This window comes from Vipera ursinii (genome assembly GCF_947247035.1).
Source record: "Vipera ursinii genome assembly, chromosome: 2".
NCBI lineage: Eukaryota > Metazoa > Chordata > Lepidosauria > Squamata > Viperidae > Vipera > Vipera ursinii.
The window spans coordinates 109,487,006-109,510,064 of NC_139513.1; the positions used below are offsets into that span (position 1 = coordinate 109,487,006).

The 23,059-nt window shown below is 39.9% G+C and overlaps 1 protein-coding gene across 2 annotated transcripts in view; it reads right to left on the reverse strand.

Moving 5' to 3' along the window:
* Positions 1–722: 722 nt before the first annotated feature.
* BRD4 (bromodomain containing 4) overlaps positions 723–23,059 on the reverse strand; it is a 93,154-nt gene continuing 70,817 nt past the window's right edge. For both annotated transcript variants that reach the window (XM_083357064.1, XM_083357065.1), the window contains exons 13-21: positions 17,858–17,910; positions 15,101–15,413; positions 13,946–14,482; positions 11,751–11,863; positions 11,401–11,557; positions 10,952–11,079; positions 9,308–9,519; positions 6,315–6,543; positions 723–5,348 (exon numbers count right to left, since the gene is read on the reverse strand). In XM_083357064.1, the coding sequence (XP_083213190.1) occupies positions 5,280–5,348; positions 6,315–6,543; positions 9,308–9,519; positions 10,952–11,079; positions 11,401–11,557; positions 11,751–11,863; positions 13,946–14,482; positions 15,101–15,413; positions 17,858–17,910 (1,811 nt within the window). In that variant the 3' untranslated portion in view covers positions 723–5,279. The remainder of the gene's footprint in view (positions 5,349–6,314; positions 6,544–9,307; positions 9,520–10,951; positions 11,080–11,400; positions 11,558–11,750; positions 11,864–13,945; positions 14,483–15,100; positions 15,414–17,857; positions 17,911–23,059) is intronic.

Genomic DNA, 23,059 nt, shown 5'->3' on the forward strand with positions numbered 1-23,059 from the left:
ACATATTAGCATTTCCATTTTGCATACTGACAGGCCCCAGACTTTAGTCTTGAAATGTGTTGCACTCCTGATGCAATGTATCTGCACCTAGAATTGCAGATTTTCTCTCAACCCGTAAGCTATTTTGATGGCCAATAAGCACAGCAATGGGTGAAGTTACAGTACAAAGCCAGTACATTTCGTGCAGATGATAAGCGAATTGGGATTTTCACCTGTCTTTTTGATGGGCTTTATCGTCACTGCAGCTTTCTCATTTCCTATTTTTCAAGGAAGGGAAAAGACACGTTTTTAATGAATGGGAGACTTGCAGCTTCAGGACCTCAGTTTGCCCACCTGAGACTGGAACCTGAGATGTTTCATGCAAATTTCAGAGAGACACTTTTTTATTCAGTTTAGCCAAAAAAGCCAACATATTAGATGGCATGATGGAAAGGTTTAGAGGGTTTGTGGCTACATTTCACATTTTATCACATGATACTGATAATTCGATTTTATGAAGTCAATTGACTGATACACCATGTTACATCAAACACCGGGTGCTATCTTTAAATCTAGCAGTATCGTTGCATTCCCATGCTAATCTTCTCATACAGTTATGTTATTACTGTCTGGATTTGTGGATTTGGCCAGGTGGGTCTCTCATTTAAATTAAATGTCAGTATTTGGACCCATAATTCAATACAGTCTTAGCCAAATCTTGCTGCTAAAGAGCGAAAGATAAAAGGGGAAAAAGTTTACTTCATTATATTCAGTACAAATGTTTATTTTTGCAATGAGAACTGCACAAAAAAACCTTTAGTATATAAGTGAAAACTCTATGAATTCCCTTCTACAAATGTCTAAAGTGTTTAATACAAGTTTCAAATTCACTGACATAATTATTTGCCAAGCGTTCCGTGCATTAAGTACAGTGGAATTGTACATTTCATTTATTTATTTGTACAGGACTGGAGGGAGAAAAAATAACCAAGGTTACATCATTTAGGATAGACCCCTACACTTAAAACTCTTCAGTTATTAAACTTATACATGGAGGAGGGGGGAGAAGGGGAAATTAAATAGGTGTCAGTCAGAATGGTAATAATATTATAAACTCAAAACATTTTATAAAAATGAAAATAAATCACACATATAGCCAAAAAAAGAAAGAAAAAGAATAGCAACCCTTTGGCAGAAAAAAATGTCTCCAATTTAATGATACCATCTATGTTCATCATGTAGAAATGTATAAAAATCATAGACCAAGTACAGTTTTTTTTTAAAAAAAAATAAAAGTAAATAAGTGAAGGCCTGTAAACATTTCAATAAGTTTTCAAAACACAGAAACGATCAGAAGAGAAAAGTGAGGAAGAACAAGATAGCGGAGAAAGCCACCAAACTAAAAAAAAAACTGCTATCACAGTTTTGAAACTGTCAACTACGGAAGATTGGCAAATGTTCAATGCAAAAAGAAGGGTTAAACATAAAAATAAAAAACAACTAACCTCACTATTGACTAGATACAGGGCACAGGGTTTTGTTCATTGCATACATATAAATTATTTATTTTAAATTTTTTACAACAGAGGGTGCTCTCTTGATAGAAGTTCCAGCATCTCCACTTCTTTATGTTTTCATTTCTGTCAGTGTGGTGCAGTTTTGTTATGTACAATTGCAGTGAGCTCATATGTGATCAACTTTCACAGCGGATGTGCACTTAAAGTACCCCAAAAACCCTGAGCATAAAATTAAAGGAGGGAGATGTTCATCCAAAGTGCTTTGCAAAAGAGGTGACTGGGGAGAGGGGATGGATAGATGGAAAGCCAAGGAATACTGTGAGAAATGACTGGCAATGAAAATGAAAGAATCAGAACATGTTCAGAGGAAAACTAATGCTCCTACTTCATCAAGGATCTAAACAAGAGCTAAGAGAAGATTAAGGCTAGTTAATGAGCTTGTGGTAAAGAGACATGGGGATGCAAGGGACTTATTTTCATTCAAGTCTGAGCCGTGGCCAGAGATAGAAGCCCCCTTGTCCTGACAATTCCTGGGATAAAATAGAAGACTAAGGGCTAACCCAACCGTTAAGCCTTCACAAAGAAATTGTGTGAGCTGGTGATCTAACAACTCACCGATTCTGAAGTGGTAATGCCCACACATAAGCAGATCAAGGGAGAAAACCATCCAGCATATGGTAACTACCTTTATGTTGGTCCAGAAACAGAACAGTTCTGTACGAGAGGTAATCTGAAGCCTGAGTGTGGTCCTCAGGAGTCCAGATTTTCAGACCACTCAACTGCATTTTAATGTTAGAGGTGGTTACTGACCATGAGTCTAAGCCACTCCAGACAAAAAATTACTGTTTGGAGACAAAGCACATCATTTCATGGCCTTCTCAAGACTGGCAACTCCCTGAAAGAAGGAAAGCACAGTCAACTTCTTATAATAGAAAGCCTGGTCTATACCTAATTGCACATCCTTTTCAGCAAGGAGCCTTCAGAAAAAGCTGTCTGAGGGGAATATTGTCCCTTCTAAACCTTCCCATTTATCTCTTTCAACAATCTTAATACTCTATGGAGAAAGGCAGAGATCTTTTAATGATGTAGAGTTAAAAGGCACCTTTGGGTAAAAATTCAGTGTGAGAACTGGCTGTTCACAAGAGCGTCAAAGAAACACTTGCCTCTAGATCCAGTCTCATTTCTTCTGTACATGGCTACTAACCTGAGTTACGTATATTAATATGTGTGACTGTGCACTCCCAACTGCTTAAAGGCATGTTAATTTAACTGCACATTGGAAAGCCAAGGCCAAGTTAGATTGAAAATAGGCAACCAATGACCTATCACTTGATCTTGGAGTTGTGTAGCAGGTCCCATTATTCAACTCCTACAAAAAGACCTGAGAATGATGTTGAAGCAAATTGCAAGTTTAAGGGCAATACTATTTGGAGACAATAAATACTTTCTTAGGTGCCCCATTTCTCCTGATACATAACTGTTGGAAGTTGACCAACAGAAATAGCTACCTTCTTTTACTCCATCTGGGATCTCTGCTCTCTTAGCATGAGTTTAGTCATAATTAAATTGAGCAGATGGTGTAGCAATTGAAATCAGTAGTCCAATATCATGAAAACGAAGAGTTGAGACGTTGGCAGGACAAGAACTGTTTTCCAAAACTTGTGTCATCAGGAAAACTAGAGATGTCTTTGGCTGAGGGTGCAAGTATAAAGTTGGCAGAGCTGCCCAGAGAACAGTTGCCTTCTCTATAGCAGCTAGCCAGACCATTCTTGATCAGAATTAGCGTTTTGAAAAACTTTAATTCACAGCCCAAACCCACTACTTAGTCCAATGGAAGTTTTGAAGCAAGCAGTCCTGTTTTTTCAAAAGAAGTAGCAATAGAATGGCAATTTGCAAGCTCTGAACTAGAAAATCCATGTCCAGCAATTCATATTGGAATACCAATTTTGACCAACAGTGGAGAAAAGTGAACTACTGTTATCTTTCTCTGGATCCTCACAGAGTCACCTACTATAGTTCAAGCGCTCCTAATTTAGCACAACACAGGAAGCTGGACTAAATTTTATTGCTGGAAATTATATTGAATGTTGAGGTTCGCCCCAAACAGGAACAAGACTGAAAACAATCAGCGTGCTATTCCCCTATTTTTGGCTTGATGCTACAGTGTGAAACCAGCCATGTTGAGAAAACACTAACTGCTTGATATTTGGTGTTGGTCTTCCTACCATTTCTACAAAATGCTGTTGTTCCACTATTACTGGTCCCAGGGTAAATATTATCTAGCTTGGTGATAAGATGAAAATTGTATGAATTGGCTGGAGGTTTCCCTGCCTGCTAGAACAAGACAGATGAATAGAACAAGTCTCCTTACTGCCTTTCTTGCTTAAGCCATTTTACTATAAGCAAGATTTAAAAGAAATGTCAGTACGACACCAACTTTAAAAAAAAAGAGATGAGTTTATTCCATGATCAGTACAGACCAAATGCATATTCACCGTATTAAAGTAAAACCAATTAATTACTCCAGAGATTGGCCAATACTGACACACCAGTATTGTACTGTATAGTGGGTATTTATGGCACATAAACGTGGAACATTTGAAAGAGTAAAATGAAAAGAATATGCTAAAAGTGCTGAGAAAATGATTACTGCTAAAGTGTGAAAGGACTTCATGGAAGACAACAGGAACAGGTCTTCCTTCCTGCCAATCCAAATCCATTCCCATCTCCCTCCCCGGAGCTGCTCTGTTGTGTATAAAAACTAATTTTAAGAGACTCCATGACATTTAAAACCCAAAAATGTAGTTTTCTGGTATTACAGTTAAAAATATAGACTAAAAGTCTGGAACTGAGCAAAATAGAAGCAGTGTCTTTACAGAGTATGGTGAGCTCACCATAAAACTCAAACAAATATATGCCAACTATATTCACTATACAATACAGCCACAGTCAAACACTATTGACAGGGTGGGAGCTTCCCCTGGTGTTAAGTTTTCCCCACTCCACTCCATAATGAAGAGACAAGAATATCTACTCAAAGAGTTGAGCAGTACCAATGTATCTGGAGAAAAAGAAACAGATTGAAAGAAACTGACTTTGGTTGGTAGTCTAGCTCAGATTCCTGTCATCCACACAATGCTAAAACAAAAACCTCACTCAAATGGCCAGTTACACTTACTTGACACCTCCACTAAATTATTCCCTTTTTCACAAGCAAACACTTACAGAGAATGGCTCCCAGCTAAAGGCTTGTGGGAAGTTTAGTTAAAGGCAAAGCCAGTGATGAAAGGACCCAAAACAGCTCGTGTGTCTTCCCTGCTTAAAGCCCAGGCAGGATCTTTCTGTACACAGCCTCTCAATGCAGAGTGTCTGGTGCCGCCAGCATACAGCACGGTAGCGTCAAAGACATTCTGGAATTCAGAATGCTTTTGAATAGAAAAAGGGTAAACAGCATCAAGTTCTGGATATACTGCAAGTAAGTTTGGCATAGAGAATATCAAGTGATAGGGGGCACCCTTCCCGGCAACTGCATGTCCACTGATGCCAACCCAGTACTGAGTTGACTCATCTTGGTCTCGCGTTCTTCAGTGAGGTTGGGGGATTGGGTGGGGGTGGGAATTAAGTCAAATCGTAAGGCAGACTCTGCTGATCCTTCTGAGGCCACAACCGTCACACATGCAGAAAGGCTGCAGGAATGCTCTCCTCCCAGCTGCCAACAACACTATGGAGAGTCAAAAATTTGCTGGGAAATTAAGGAGTTCAGGCGAAGAAAACCAGGTGCTATTAGAAAAGATTCTCTTCAAATATTGCCAACAAATCGCTCTGGAAATTCATGTCAATAGTAGATGCCATCTAAAGGGAAAGAGAAAAAAAATGCAGCAGTCATCTGGGTTCACAGGAAAAAAGCATCTCAATAGATTGAAGCAGTAATAGCAACTACCTGATCTTGTTTATAAAAGCTGATCATGCAGATTAACATTAGCAGAGGCCAAGAGGAAGCCTCATCCACATATCAGAAACCATTTCCCTATCTTATAAAAGAAAGCCAACAATACAAGGAATGCCTGTGAAGGGGTGAAAAAAGGAACAGAAGGTAAAGGCAAGAAACTAGAATGAAATATAAAGTGAAACAGTAGGGGATTCAGCTTGCAAGAACTGATGGTCCAGATTTATGAGACTGCATTAAAAAAAGGGGGGAGAAATGGAAGAAAGAACAGATAAACTTCAATGTATATACGTGGAAGGTATATGTATATGTAGCGTGCACAGCGTGAGTTTTTCATGGAAAGCAAATAAAGTTGAAATAAAAGAAATAAGAAACAAGGAAAAGGAAAAGAAAAAGTAGGTATCTGGACAGAAAAAATCAGAGAGGTAAAAAAGATAAGTCTTTTAAACGAAGAATACCAATTTACCAATAATTTTCTAATTCCCTCAGTATTATTCGTCCTGCTTCACAGTGATCATTTTTTCCTAAATTCAATAAAATACTGTTCTAATCTCCAAATGAAGATTGAGATCTTTCTTCAAAAGGATCTAGAATCTCATTTTAATTTGCCTAATTTATGTTAGGGATGGCACCTTTTGTTTTGTTTTCCTGCAGAATTCCAAAAAATGTTTATTTTATGGAAAAACAAGTGCCATTCGGATCTGTAGGACTGAGGTCCATTTACCAGAGCCTAACGTCACACTCAGACAAAGGCTGACATTTCTGGCACTTTGAAAAATGGCTTCAAAACCAAACTGCCAAGCACAGCCTTTCTTGCTAAGGCCACGGCGAACACTTTCTAAGCCCAGAGGGCACCAGTCTCTTTCACTTACTGCCTCTCTGCGCCTTCGTTCCTGTTCTTGTTTTCTGAGTTCCTCTCTCTGTTGGTCCACCATGGACTGCGAAGCCTGTGGCTGAGAGCTCTGCGACGGGGGAGCGGAGGCTGCAGCTGACACCTGCTGCGGAGCCTGGGGATGATGCTGGGGCTGTTGTTCTTGACGCCGCCGGGCTTCCTCGTGAACTCGACGTGCCTGTTCCAGAGCCTCCTCTTCTTCACGACTCCTGTTTATGGATCAGGAATAAGAGCAGAATGATGATCTGGCATCCGTTTCACAGCCTCAGGGAAACTAGAAATCCCACCTAGCCATAGGACATTGATTGGAAGGTACTGGAAGACCCGACATCCCAGAGACACCTTGAACACATTGGCAGGAACTGTAGCCTGCAATACAGGTAGTCTTCATTTAGCTTTCACAATTGAGATTGACAACTTGGTTGCTAAGTCAAATATGTGTGTCCACAACCATGCTTAACGATTTGACTTCAGCTTTCCTTTGCTTTACACTGACAAGAAGTGACTATGCCTTCATAGCCCTTCAAAATACCAGTAGGGTGGGGGCTGTTTGAATCTCAGAGGGAATTCCCAATCCAGAGGGCAGGTACTGCTACAAAAAAAGGCGTGCTTCCAGGATCCAGCCAACCAGATAGTATTGTTTAATCCACGGGTTGGCAACCTGCAGCTCTGGAGCCGCATGCGGCTAATTCAGCCTCCTCCTGCGGCTCCCAGTTTGCAGAGAGAGACAGAGACAGGCACTTGCACTTCCCTTCTCTCTCTCTCTCTCTCTCTCTCTCTCTCTCTCTCTCTCTCTCTCTCTCTCTCTCTCTCTCTCTCTCTCTTTCTCTCTGTAACTCACGCTGTCCTCCGAGAAGCTGACAAGCTTACTGGGCGGGCCTCCTGCTCCACAGGAAGCAGGAAGAGAGCCAGCCCAATAAGAATGTGTATCAGCTTGTCCAAGAACAGTGTGAAGCCAGCTTGTCAGGTGAGCAGAAGATCGGAGAGAGAGGGGGGAGAGGGCGAGAGAGAAGGGAAGCACAAGTGCCTCTCTCTGTCTCTCTCTCTCTCTCACTCACACACACAACACACAAACACAGGGTAGGGAAAGAGGACTGGCAGACCAAGGGCAGAAAGAGAGGGAGAAAGGAAGGGAGGGAGAGGGAGAGAGAAAAGATGAATATATGTGGTTGTCCTTACTGAACTTTTAGTAAAGAACATTTAATGAAATGTTTTGATGGTTTTTTTTAATTAAGAGTGAGATATGGGGATAATTATGCTGTATTTAAAGATGGTAGATAAGCTACTAAAATTGTTTTTACCTGTTGGGATGAAGGAGAAAGTGTTTTTTCCCCCTTCTTTCTCCTGTCCTTTTTTCCCCCCCCACCTCAATTTTTTTCTTTTCTATTTTTCTGTTTGTAGTTTTTATAGTTTGCACCGGCTTTTTATTTCATAAATACGAGGAGGACTCAAATAGATATTTGAGTATTTTATTTGAAAGTAACCTTCGACTCAGCCTCTTTTTTTTGGAGTTCAAAATGCTTTTGTTGCATGCAGAAATAAAAATTTGTTTTCTTTGTAGCAGTTCATTGATTTCATAAATGCAGCACACTAGTTTTTTTTATACATAGCATAAAGGTAAAAAACAATATATGCAGTGTTATCTTCATTTTAGATGTCAAAAGGGTTTTTGCGGCTCCCAGTGTTTTCTTTTCGGTGGGAAATGGGTCCAAGTGGCTCTTTTGAGTGTTTTAGGTTGCCTACCCCTGGTTTAATCAAAGGAATCCTGCCACATCAGACCAGCTGGGCAGATGCTTTGGCCAGTAACCAGGCAAGTTACATTGCATGTAAAGCGTTATAAATGGTAACCAACATTTTGAATCACATCAGGAAACAAACTGGCAACCAATACTGCTTGCAAAGCTGCTTGCAAAGCAGAGGTATTACATGGGCTAAGCAAGGTATGCTCAACATTGCCTGCCCTGCAATTCTCGACCAACTGAAGCTTTTGGGTGGTTTTCAAGGGCAGCTCTATGTATAGCACATTAAGTGAGTTAAGCTGTGAGTTGACCATGGCACGAGCTGCACAGCCTTCAGGCCCTGGGACACAACCTCAATACCCTCACTTGGTTAGCCCAGCTTCAAAAGATATAAAGATACGATGATCATGAGCCTCAAACTGGCAGATGTCTTCACCCAGCAGTTTCATGAAGGCGTTAAAAAGGAGGGGAGAGAAATTAGCCTGCAACACCCCACAAATGAGGGGCCTAGGACAGGGGTAGGCAACCTTGGCTCTTTTATGACTCGTGGACTTCAACTCCCAGAATTCCTGAGCCAGCATCATCCAACACTGACTGGAACCCGGCCGAGAAAGAAAGAGAACCATTGTAAAAAGGGTCCCAAATCCTCAAGCCACAAAGCCAGCTCAGAAGACACCATGGCTGACAGCACAAGAGCCACCAAAACATCAAGGAGCACAAGAACGGATGCACCACTGCCATCCCAGCTCCATCACATCTACAAGCATGATCAAAGTGGTGTCAGTACTAAATCACAGCCTGAAACTTGACTGAAACAGATCTGTATCCAGACTTCTCATCAGCTACGGAACAGCCACCTTCTCAACAACCTATCTCAGAAAGAGAAAGTTGGAGGTTGACCAATCGTTATCAGAGACCATTGGGTCTAAGGACAGCATCCACACCAATAGCTCTTTAGAGGCTGGGAGCAACGCAGCCTCTGTCAAAGAGGCTGACACTATACCAACGGACCCAATCGCAGGTCACCTATTTTACTGTTATCACAACGAGGTTTTTCTTTGTTTCTGAGTTTTCTAGAGGGAAGGCTCAGAATTAATCTTGAAATCCTCCCAAATGCTTTTGTGCTTGCAGAGACTTTAAGGATAACATAAAGTACTTTCTCTTTCACACAAACACAACGGAAGAAAATAAACACCACCACCCCGCCCCCATCTCAACTAATTATGTTCCTCACCTCATTCTTTCCTGTTCCCGCCTTTGCCTCTCCTTTTCCTTCTCTGCTTGTTCAGCCTGAGCTTTCAAGGCTTTCTCCCGTTCCTCCTTTTCCCGGGCAGCCCTCTTGAAGTGCTCAAAGCTATCGCTGCTGGATTTTACTGTTGAAGATGGTGTGGTGGGATGTTTCTGCACTAAACTTGCCCAAGATCCCATATTTTTTATTTTCAAATCCTGTGGAGGAAAAGAAGTGCAGGATTAGTACTTAACCTGACACATGGTGTTAATTGGTGCACACGAAAGATCAGAACTTCCCCTTGCCTTCAAATAAGAGATAAAAGAAATTGAGCTGGTAGTCCCAAAGATGCTTTTCCTATGATTGAGAATCTCCGTAGAAATTTAGCTTGTAGCTTACAGACAAAACCCCTCCAGGCTAACCTAGGCTGGAACCAACTAATTACAAATGCCCATTTCTAAGGCAGACAAAAAAGGAGCTGGAATGCCAGTGTGTTGTACTGGATGCCTTTCACATCAAAAATTGGGCTGCAGAGTTAAATTAACTATTTCTTATGGGTGGTGGTGAGGTTGGGAATATATTCAGTACAGACAATCTTAGCAGTTGTTTTGTACATCAAAGGCTAAACGAAAGTTGTACGTGAATATAAGCAAGAACAACAATATCCCCTGATTTCCACAACTGTTAAAATGGTGATTCTTGAGACAGTATTTAGAAAACAAAAGATAAAAGTCAAACCGAAGCAAGTATTTTGTTAGCTGACCCTCAAATATACCTCGCAATTAATCTAAGTATTATAAAACTGCATTTTAAGCAATGCATAATGAATGAAAGGTCAGTGAAAAAAAAAATCAACTGTGCTATTGTTCTACACTCAACCGATTGCAGTTAATTAACAGGTAGATAAATAGTAAGTGTAACTTGTAATTGAGGAAATTAAAAATGACATGGGTCGGTAAAACGAGGACCCAGATTGTTGAGGCAATATTCTGACTGCGTAAGCTGCTTAGAGAGAGCTGTAAAGCACTGTGAAGCGGCATGTAAGTCTAAGTGCTATTGCTAATATTTCTATATAAGCCAGACATGTCAAACACAAGGCCTGGGGGCCGGATCCGGCCCGCAAAGTGGTTTCATGTGGCCCGCGAAGCCATCCTGGAAAGAGTGAGGGAACGGCCCCCACTGCCTTGGCCCTGGCCGAGACCCTCCTTCTGCCAGAGACCCTCAGATCTGTCCCACTCCTGCCCAGGCCCTCCTAGGCACCCTTGATGCAAACGATGTAGAGCTGGCCACGCCCACCCAGTAGGCCATATGCACTCTAGCCATGCCCACCCAGCAGGCCACGCCCACCCTGGCCACACCCACCCGGCCCCTTGAGGTCAACCGCAATGCTGATGCGGCCCTCAATGAAATTGAGTTTGACACCCCTGATATAAGCGCTTCAGACAAGAACATCCTTCTTTGTTAGGATACAGAATTATCATAGCTCAGTTAAAGATCTGATATCGATCACTAGAGTTCTAAAGCCACACTACAAAATACTGAAGATGCTACCGGGGGGGGGGGGTTCATTGTAACACAGACTGGGCAAATCGTTATCAGCCATTTCTGCTTTCTTCCCGTTAAAGAAAACAATACACAATTCACAGTTACCTTTTTAGGTGCTACTGGTGTTTTTGGTTCCTGTTTCTGTCTCTCTTTGTCCTGGACACCTGGTGGTGCGTTTTGTTCTGAAGGTCTGATAACAGGCCGTCCACTGTCCACTGTCTTCATGTCTGTTCCTGGGAAAAAAAAAACAATCTTTAACAATCTTTCGTCTAGACCAGGGGTCGGCAACCTCGGCTCTTTTATGACTCGTGGACTTCAACTCCCAGAATTCCTGAGCCAGCTATGCTGGCTCAGGAATTCTGGGAGTTGAAGTCCACGAGTCATAAAAGAGCCGAGGTTGCCGACCCCTGGTCTAGACTCTAGTCAGCGTTATGGAGAAAAAAACAACATCCTGAAAATGAAGAATTGGGCTGTCCCCACCCCCCACCCCCCTAATGTAAACTAAATCACAACAAAGCACATGGAGTTATTAGACAAAGCAATAAATCACTCACGTTGTTGGATATGTAGAGGCGGCTTGATGCTCTCGGGGTGTTTGGTGGGATCTTGCCGCAAGGCAGGGCTAAAGGTCTCGTTTCGAATGACAGGGGATTGCATCTTCTCCTCTTTGACCATAGGCTGCGACTGAACTACGGAAGCTGCTCTCAGTTCCTGCCAAAGAAAGACAAACAAAAGCCCATAATTAATAATAATAATAATGTCTTTTCATAGCTTTTCCCTGTATCGTCTGAGCCTCCCCACCAATCAAAGTTCTTGAAGCAGTCTGCTTTCTGATGGGATGCTGGGGAAAAAATGTTCGCGGAAACAAACATCCAAATAAACTTTGTTTCTAAGATGCCTTTACCTGCTTTTTCGGCTGAACATTTGACTGCGGTGGAGACTGGTGCGGCAACCCCTGGAACGATGGCATCTGAGGGGAATGCATCATGAGAGGGGAAGGTGCTTCTCTCAAGTGGCCTGGAATAAGTCAGCACCAAGGTTTTCAGAAAATAGTAACAATAAAAAAACACTCTGGAAAATGCACTTATGATATTCAGCTGACAACTTGGGAGGAAAAAAAAGAGTTATCTGAGATTTGCTCATCGAAACGCCTGTTTACGCTCAGCGCTTTTCATCTGCAGAGCAGTAAACAAGGAAATGTCAGTTTAACAGTAATTTGAAGAAGAGTGGCACAAAAGCGACTTTAACAGAATGCAAGGTCAAAAAGGTTATAGTCACTTTTGAATAGTACAAATTCCATTCAAGATAATTCATGCATGGAATAAAAGCGGGTCTATTTCGTGGAAGCCCTGGGCTAAAAGTCTAGCGGTCCAGGCAGCTGACTGGGCAGGAGTCAGAGAAAGTGAGAGCAGGCTTGACAACACAGACCGTAGAGGCTGGGGGGGGGGGGTTACAGCAAAAGGAACTGGGGAAATCAGGGGTGGCCTAAGCTGGGGTGGAATATGCCAGGCTGGGAACCCCAATTTACTGCAAAGATCACTGCAGTAAGGAAGAAATGTACAGGACATCAACAGTGGGAGAGAGGGAAGACCCTGGAACGGTCAGGATGGGGAGAATACATTGCACCGAGAGATTCAGCAGGGCATCAGAAGTGAAGGAAAGGGAAGGTGCTAGAAAGATCAGGGCTGGTTGGACTGGGCCAGTGGAGACAGCATGGACTGAAGACAAGTAAGGGAAGGGAAATACCACATGTGGGTCACAGAAGTGGAACGTACCCACACAAGGCAGCTCCCTTAAGAATGCACACCAGAATTTTCTACTTGTCAAATGAAACCGTTCTAAGATTTTTCTGTCCGGCTTCATCTGAAACTTAGAGAAGAATTTAGAGGTTCTGGGACCTATCTCTGCTAAAATGTACCTGACCCAAAAAGATTGAAGCAGAAATTTCATACACTAAAGGCCTCAGAAAAAACCCCAAAATATTTTACATGTATATCCCTATTCCACTTGAATATTAAAAACAAACAAACAGTAAGAGTTGTTTGACAATGGGAGCAATTACTCAAAAGATGTGGTAAAGTCTCTTTTATCCGAGATGTTTAGCAGATATTGGATCACTCTGAATTGGACCACAGAACGAGGGACAGAGTTAGTAGCCTAAACAGCCCCTTACAGCAACTTAATTCTGTAATGCCACTGAACAGGCAATTGAAGAGGCAAAAACATCATTTGCTTATACCTTTTACAGGTGGCTTTTCCAAATAAAGGGAGTCCACAAAGAGGGACAAGGCACTGAAATGAAATCTAAAAATATAAGCCACTAAAGAGTGTTCTATTGCTCTACAAACATAATTGGATATAGATCAGCCATTTTTGGAACGTATAAAGCAAGACCAAGTGAAGGATAGGGGAGAAACAAATGAAGGATGTTCACTGGACAATGAACACCAAGCATATATTTTTCTCTTCAGGAATTTAGCTGAATGCATGCAAAACCAGAACAGAGAAGAGAACGGGAGGAAAAGCTGTCCTGTGTTTTCTGTCTCCAACTTCCACATATTCAAGTGAAGGTCTGAACCAAAAATAATGCTGAATGCAAATGCAACTTGGTGCACACTCTACATCTCTTATTTTGGTCTCTGGATTGCAAGTTGAGCTCGACTTCTCTGAGCTTATGGAGAGGTAGAAAATAAAGTGTATGTTAGCAAAATTTCAAGTTTTTGGTTAATATGAAAATATCGTAGAAAATAATATATTGAAAGCCCTGTCTTCAGCAAGTTTTTAGGTTTCATATTTTATGCAATCAACCCTCGTTGAGTGTTTCATCTGAATATGGAAGTGGAATATCAACTGAAAAAGCACGCAAGCAAGCAAGCAAACAGATGATCTTAAGAGAAAAGGGAATAATTCTTCTCAGAAAAACCCAGGTTCTTTTCACTTACTTTACTCCATTTCCTCTTTGCAGAACTCTTTTAAAGGCAACAAGCAATTTTTCACAAGTTTTAAATCACCGTTAGTGACTTTCATTCACCTGTCCGGATGGGAAGCACCTAACAACCCATCCATTCAGCCGCCATGTTCCATGCTCAAGCCACTCACCTGCTGAGTAGGGGTCTGGCTTGTGATGTCTCGGTGAAGAGTGGTGCTGGATGACTTGCTGGGGCTTTGACGATTGCTGTGGGGCTTGAGGCTGCTGGGGGGGCAGATGTGGCTGGGGTGGTGGTGGTGGAGGCTGTGGAATATGGGGTGGAAATTGCATGGACTGCATATGGACTGGCCTCTGCTGTGACTGATGTGGTAATTGTTGCCCGGGAGGGTGAGGAGGAGGTTGCAGGGAGGGCTGAGGCTGCGACTGCACTTTTACTGAAGGGAGGAGAGAAGTCTGTGGCTGTGCCTTCTGCAACTGCTGCAAGTAGAGCTGCATCTGACTATTGCTCAGCGGCAGGTTGTGGTGAGGAGCAGGAGGCTCTTCGTCCTCCAGAAGCACCTGGGGAGGCTGGGGGAGGGGGGGCTGGGGAAGCAGAGGCTGCGGGTTAAGAGCCGGTGACACAGCTGGTGGCCGAGGAGGTTTGGGGGGGAGTGCTGCAGCTCGATTACTGGGTCTTGAGGGTTGCTGAGGCAGAGCATTGTGCAAAGCTGAGGAGAAAACAGTAACGTTACATTAAATATCGTGCGACAGGACCCGTGATATCATCACGATTATTAATTTATTTTTATTTGTTCAATTGCGCGGTTAAAATTACGACTGCCTCTTTCAAAAGACTCTTATTCCAACAGCCAAGGCAAAATCTGTACAAGCAGCTGAGAACTAGATAACTCATTTTGGAGTAAAAAAACCCTGTAGGACATATTATAAACTATTTCAAAGAAGGACTCCCCTCACCCCCCACCCCCATCCCCAACTACTCCCTTCATACTATTTTTCTAGTTGAGTACATTTAACATAAGGTGACATTAAATAGATGTTATTCTCCATTTGGAATAATGCAGTCCATTCTATCACCTCAAAACTTTTGTCTTTGCTCCACCGATAGAATTACAAACAGAGGAACGATAGCCTTCATAACATCAATTATGACTGTAAAACATGCAAGCCTGGACAGCAAGTTCCACCCTATCCGTCTTTTTCTCTGTTTATACGCTGGTGCTCATTTACTGCAAAGCTCAACTGGGAAAGCACAATGTAGGAAGAGGTGGATTGCTAGTTCTCACAAAGTCAACGTACAGCTTCTAATGCACCTAAAAACGGTTTACCTGGAGGGGACACTACTGCATGTTGATTTAAGTGAGGAGGAGTGCTGTGCTCAGGCTGCTGGGGGAGATGAGGTGGCATCTCAGGGGGGGGAAGGTGCAGAATAGGCGGAGTGAAATGTGAAATAGCGTCAAACATGTTCCCTGGGAGTGGATGCTCCATAACTGGGATCTGCGTTGGAACAAAAGCTGGAGGAGAAGACTTGACTGTGGTGGCTGCTTGCTGAGGGGCAGATGGAGGTGGCGGTGGTGGTAACTGCGGTGGTTGCACCTGCTGCTGTTGCTGCTGCACCTGTGGATGGTGATGATGGTGATGCTGCAAGAAAAAAGCCGGTCCTACAATCAGTGCAAAGCAGTTTTGGAATGAGCCATTTTTGCACAGGAAATTAATAGTGGAAAAAGGGGTTTTTCCTTGCAACTTCTCACTTTTGCCAAGGGCTTTTTTCTATACATTTCTTCAACCTATGAGGGTTTTGCAAATATGAATACTTAACTAATTCTTTACAATCAGAGAAAATGAACTGGATGGGGACCGGAGATCCGGAAGACAACCATGTAAAACCAATATACATTTATACACAATGTACAACCCCTATACATTTTGTATACATTTGGGGGGGAACATCCAGGTCCAAGAAAGTGAAGAGGAACTAAAGAGCCTCTTGTTACGAGTGCAGAAGGAGAGTGCAAAAGTTGGGTTGAAACTAAACATTAAGAAAACCAAGATCATGGCATCCGGCCCTCTCAATTCCTGGCAAATAGATGGGGAAGAAATGGAGGTAATGACAGATTTTATTTTCCTGGGCTCCAAGATCACCGCAGATGGGGACTGCAGCCAAGAAATTAAAAGACGCTTGCTGCTGGGGAGGAAAGCCATGGCAAATCTAGACAGCACACTTAAAAGCAGAGACATCACTCTGCCAACAAAAGCGTGCATAGTCAAGGCTATGGTCTTCCCAGCTGCAATGTATGGCTGTGAAAGTTGGACTATAAGAAAGGCTGAGCGCCAAAGAATTGATGCCTTTGAACTATGGTGCTGGAGGAGATGCCTGCGAGTCCCTTGGACTGCAAGGCGATCAAACCGGTCAGTCCTAGAGGAGATCAACCCTGACTGCTGTTTAGAAGGCCAGATCCTGAAGCTGAAACTCAAATACTTTGGCCACCTAATGAGAAGGAAGGACTGGAGAAGAGCCTAATGCTGGGAAAAATTGAGGGCAATAGAAGAAGGGGACGACAGAGAATGAGGTGGCTGGATGGAGTCACTGAAGCAGTAGGCGTGAGCTTAAATGGACTCCAGAAGATGGTAGAGGACAGGAAGGCCTGGAGGAACGTTGACCCTGGGGTCACCATGGGCCGGACACGACTTCGCAGCTAACAACAACATCCAGGTCCATATATAAATGATAGTCTAAGTTTAATGTTAAACCAACTTGACAATCAATACTAGTTTCAGCAGTTGGAAGCAACAAAACAACAGATGGATTCTGCTGTGAAAGGCAAGACATGTGTATTAATTAAACATCTAACTTCTCGTATTGTAGACTGGAGATAGACAAAGGCCACTCTTTCAAAGACAGCAAAGTCCACATTTTGGACAGAGAGGACTGCTGGTTTGAAAGAGGGGTCAAAGAGGCTCCTGTTCAAACCTGAACAACCCTCTCTCAACAGAGGGGGAGGGATATGACATTATGTATCTCCAGTCTACAACGCAGTCCTTTCAACAGTTCCAAGAAGGCTTCACACACATTTGCACTACTCAGGTGACCCTGACAACACAGATAAGACTCCAGGTAGCACTAACGACTTGCTAAAAGATTGCAAATGACCACCTGTCTGCAAGGAGTATAAATCTTTCCATTGCCCACCATCCAGTCAGAGCTGAAGAAGCTTCTTGGGTGAAAAGTGAGACGTATTCAAAGAAAAACAAGAAAGTTCAGTTGCCTCTTGAAAAAGCATCCTTGGGATAAAATGGAACAACACTTGTACACTATTGGCACTAATAAAATGAACATCAGTCAATTGCAAATGGCAGCTTTACTTCTGTGACAATATCTTTACCACTATCAAATGGCAACCTCTGCCTAACCAGGGTCTCAGGAATGACTCAATATTTATTTATTTATTTATTTATTTATTTATTTATTTATTTATTTATTTATTTATTTATTTATTTATTTATTTGATTTATATACCGCCCTTCTCCCGAAGGATGGCCAAAAATCCCAAATCCAGTTTAAACACATCTGACTATGTCACCAGCCTAGTATACCAACTGAATCTCAACTCTAGACTGCTTAGAACAAGCAAAAGTACAGCAAAATCAATAAAAATAAAAGATGGCAAGAGTAATGAAGCCAGGTGTCTCAGTCTCCTTTGCCACAAAGGCCTTGTGAAGCCAGGTAGGTCTTCTAAATGGCAGATGTAACAACTTTTTAAAAAAATGATATTTCCGTTATCTATTTTTCTGTTAACTCAGAATTGGAAGCTTAGTTCCAACAGTAAGCAAATTCTTGCCTGTGACCATGTCTAAGAGCAAAAATAATCAAAAGTTTTAGAACCAAAGCCCTGGATATAACGGAGGTACAATCTACTCCTAATGCAAGGAAGCCTAAATAATTAAAGTGAATGCAGCTCTTCCTTTTCCTGTCAGTACGGCCTAAAAACAATTTGTTTAAAAACAAATTTGTGGAATGCTCTTCAAAGGATTATCATTAATCAACATGTTAATTTACCCTCTCAAAAATCTGTATTATGACGTACCTTCTTTTGTTCTCGACCAGGATGTCCTTTTTTCTTAATTTTGGGGGGCATTTCTGTGGGAAAAGAACAATAAAGGATTACTGCATGGCAATGCTTTTGACCATGAATCACTTTATGATTAAGCCACTGAAATCCAAAGGCACAGCACTGATACTTCTAGCATACACTGAACATTTGAACCTATTTGCTTACTTATTTTACAAAATAAAATATTTTTACGATGAACTTTATTAATTAGTGTAAGTTGCTGAGGCAAAGCCTCAATAATTCATTTCCCAGCATAACCTTTCACTGTGTCTACCTTCCATATAATTTTAAAGGCAGTAAAAAAAAAAAGAAAAATGTTTTGCATTTAATGGGTAACACCTGGAATTGCCTATAGGAATTTACTACATTATTTGCTCAAGTTTGTGTTGCACATAAATCATCCAAGGTATTTTCCCACACAAATATTACATTTTGCTTTCATGACTTTGGCTGCTTTTTGATATTTAAGTTTATATCAAAAATGTATTTTCCCCTTTGGGGGAAAATTAGAAAGCTGAGGTAACTCAACTGTTACCTATTTCTGGAAGGATAGTTAGGGCTGTTTTGCTTAGGTTCTTAAGTAGATATGAATGTGTCATATTAAGATAGCCTGAAAAAGCTGTACTATATATGCCTCTTCTTCACCAGAAAATTTTATATAACCCTATTATAAATGATAAGAAAAATGTGGTCTAATAAAAGATAGCAGTAATATTTGAAAATTCATTTTGAAGACAAATTTCTTGTGAGAGAAAGCAAAATTTCCATCTCTACTCTCACAAACTGAAGACAGTAAATATAGCAAAACATTTTATTTATACAGTTTATTTTAACATGTAAAACAGCAGTTACTCTTTTTTTACAAACAGAAAGCATTAAGCATGATTTCAGATTTTATCGATTTTTTTTTTAAAAAAGTATACAATGGCTGATTATATGAACTCAAAATATACCATTCACTTTTTTTGACAGTCAGCAGCATGCCAATACTAGCAGATTATTAATCTATTGAGATTTGCTTCACTACAGAAAATTCACAATTGTCCCCTTTATTCCTTTTTCATATCCTTGCGATCTGTAGATGCTAAAAATTCTGCTATTTGTCAAATCTTTACTGTTTTACATTTAGAGAACTTCTGTTAAGATGCTTTTTATATATGCGCAATACAATGTGAAAAGTTACCAGTGAGACAATTTACCCAGGAGGCAATAGCTGTGCACAGTGAGCCACAAAGTAAATTGAACAAAAGAATGGTAGACACTCAACACTGAAAACCTGAAACTGAGGGGAAAATACTGTCACTAATTCTAACCAGGGATCTTTTATAAAAGTGTAATACTTGCACTATTTGCTAAACTAGAAAATATGCCCAATACACATTAAACATTAACGCTTTGACATACTAACACTATGAACATTAAGAAAATGTTAAGTTATACATTTTGTTGCAACAGATAGTATACGTTAAAAACCTAGACATATGAATATGAATAGAATATGAGCAGCCTCTGCAAAATATATGCTTTGCTGCCCTTATACTATTCACCCAAACCTAACAGCTATACCAAAGAGATATAGTGCAATCCCATTTAATGTAAGAGGACAAAGAGGAATAAAAAATATAGAATAATGATTATGGTTGTGATACCAAAATATTGAATCTATGTTTGCATGGATGAGCAGCTTTATTGTTGTGTCTAGCAAGATAAAGCACCCCAGTTAGTTCATATAAACAAAATTGTTAAAAAAACCTTGTCAATAACTTTAAACTCACAAGACTCTCTGACTTATAATATGAAGATCAAGACTTTCAGACATGAAAGTTCACTTCATGATATGTTGCGCAGGAAGGGAGAACTTTGTAATTTTTAATATAGGAATCAAAAAAGGTCTTTTGGGAGTCTGGGATATCTACAATATCTAGGTTAATTTTCCATCTGAAAAGAACTCTACTCCTGTAAGAATAATACAGACTGCTTCTAACATTTTAATTATGAGATGATTTCTAAATTAATAATTACTATGTTAAAAAGAAAACCTAACTTAAAAATAATGGATACTAATGTTCTATTGTATTGGGCAGACAAAATTAGGAAAAGCCTGATGATGTGTTTAGCTTTTAAAAAGCAAAAGGCTGATTCCTGATTTCTTCACAGAAATATCCAAGTAGTTTTCTTGGCAACAAACATGGAGATGGTTTGCTGCTGTCTCCTTCAAGTATCTTACACAACCCGTCATTTTTTTTAAAAAAAATCCTGTTCTAAGTTATAACCCTGTGATTCCTCAGAAGTCTATCAAAATACTTATTGTGAGCCCCACATGGAAGTAACTTTAGGGGATAAACAAGATTGGACATGTGCTGCCATCTCCTGAGATACTAGGCATAGATGTAAATATTTAGCTTAAAATAAGAAAATATTATTATAGGGCATTTCCAAGCTCAATTTGGTTCAGCAGTATGCCTTTCCCTAAAAAATCACTGTGCTGTGGTTAAATCATCAGAGTCTACACCAATGTCTTCATAAATGGGAAGCTTTTAGTAGTATATACTTGTATTAATTTCAGTAACATACTTTACTGTTTTTCCTTTAGGAGCTTCAAACGGAAATACAGGGGATTGTAATTACATTGTACAATAGGGTGTTATACTTTATTACTTTACATATTTATGTATTACTTGTTAGCATTTCAGATTTACTGTCCATTCTCAATTGGCTGACAAAAATAACAAAATAGCTAAACCTCAGTAAAAGTACACAATAATATAGTCAAGATGTATTAGTGCTGCATAAAACCTCTGGAGGATAATAAATTTGGGATCATATACGGTGGTACCTTGGTACTCAGCTGTTTTGAAACTCATCGAATTTAGAACTCAAAGCATTTTGACATGAGCATTTTGTCCCAGTACTCATTGTTTGTTTGGTACTCAACGCACAAACTAGAACTTGACAGGCGTCTGCCTTGTAACGCACTACATTATTCCATATGGGAAAAATTTTGTTTGGTACTTGTTTTTTGTACTCATCGCAACTCTTGGAACCAATTAAGGATGAGTACTAAGGTACCACTGTATATTGGTTGAACTAAGAATGTAGTTCAGGGTAGAGACAGTTGTTTGGTTTAAAAAAATTGCATTAAAACTTTAAACCAAAGTAATATATTTTAAAGCTAGATATAACTGTTCTATAGGAAATTCATTCTAATTGGACAGTACTGTATTATTTTTGTGACTGTATAACTCTAGAAAGTTACAAAAGTAATTTTGTACAAAAGGTACAAAAAATATTTTATAGAAGTTAACTTTGGTAGAGGCAAATCAAATGACTAGTTTTTAATTTAAACAAAGCATTTTCTTTCTTCTCCTTCCCCTCCTCCAGTTGCACCCAATGTGCATGTTCATATTTGCTTTAGACAATCCATCCTGTAATCTTCTACATAAGATTTGGAGAAGGGATTAATTTCCCTAGCAGACAAATACCACTGGATTTAATTCTTTAAATATTTCTGGCATCATTTGATTATAGCTCTTTTTTTGTAATGTGTGGTCATGCATTGCCTAAAATATTTCTCTTATATCCAAAATATATTCCCTCGAAGAATGCAGTGTAAGCCAGCATTTCACATTTTTAGTGCAATCTAAATTACACTAAGTTTATTTGTAGCAACCTAATAAAACTATACACAAGATCCTAAGTTGTTCTTCATTACAGGATCATGTAGCAATACTGCCTAAACATATTATTTGAAATTAAGGAGTAGGCCAAAACTGAAGTGTGTATTTTGTTTTAATTGTCTCTGTAGAAATCTTACTAAAATACAGGTAGTCCTCAACTTATGACCAAAATTGAGCTCAAAATTTCCATTGATAAGCAAGAAGGACGTTAAGTGAGTTTTGTTCCGTTTTATGACTTTTCTTCCCACAATTGTTAAAAGAATTGCTGCGGTTAAGTGGATCTGGCTTTCCCATTGACTTTGAACACTGCAAATGTCATAAATATGTGCCAGTTGCTAAGCGCCCACATTTTCATCACATGACCTTGGGGAATGCTACAATTGTAATAATTGTGAAAAGGGGTTTTAAATCACTATTTTTCAATACCACTGTAACTTCAAATAGTTACTAAATGAATGGTTGTAAGTTGAGGAGTACCTGTACCACAGTACTTTAGACAATGTAGTAACGAACATTTCAGAAATCTTAAAATCTGCTTAATCTCAGCTTTAGAGTACTTTTTAATAAACATTATTGACTACCTCTCACTAAGTGATTCAAGAATCTCATGTTCGTCAAACTTTTAGAACCCATTTTTAAGTGGGCTGGCCTGAAAGTAGTGTATGGCTGCTTCTGTTTATGTAAGTGAATTCTTCTACCAGCTGCCTAACTATTACTCATAAGGCACCTACCAAGACTGAAGATCTCTCAGAAACGCCTTTCCAGGCAGCATAAAAATAGTCCTCCCTGGACAGGCTGTGAAGAAGTACTCTCTACACATAAACAGGGAGGATGATCCAAGCCTTATTTTTCCTGCACACTTCAAATAAGGAAAATAAGATTTTGAATTCCTATTTGATAATCACACAATAGAATATTTATGATGTGATGTTTAAAAAGTTTATTTCCCTGCTGAACTACTAAAGAAACTGGTGTCTTTTTTTTTTTAAAAAAGGGAGGACATGAATATTCATTTTCAAATGTCAAAATTAAGTGTTATTACAATGTTAGTTATCATAGAAAAAGTAGGTACATTTTTTCCAGCAAAAATAAATTCTTTATTTTTATTATTCAAACAAAAATATAGTAACTGTACAATGACAGCAGATACTCAATTCATGATTAATGCATTTTGAACAGTCAAGGGAAAGAGGAATTACATCTTTACTTAAACATGCAATTTATACATTCCAATCAAAAATGGTCAATTTTTATCCCATCCCTTAATAAAAAAATTAAAAACAAATGGTAGGAACAAATGCAAATGGAGAAAAAAATTAACAATATTAATAAAGACATTTATTTTAAATCCCCAAATACATATTTTTGTTTGTAAATAACCTTCCCAAGTAAACTATATTTTTATGACAGATTTAGAGTATCAATATCTGGGTTTCTGAGTGACTAATTTGTTTGGAAGTTCTGTGTTTTCTTGAAACTGGAAGAATATAGCTACTGC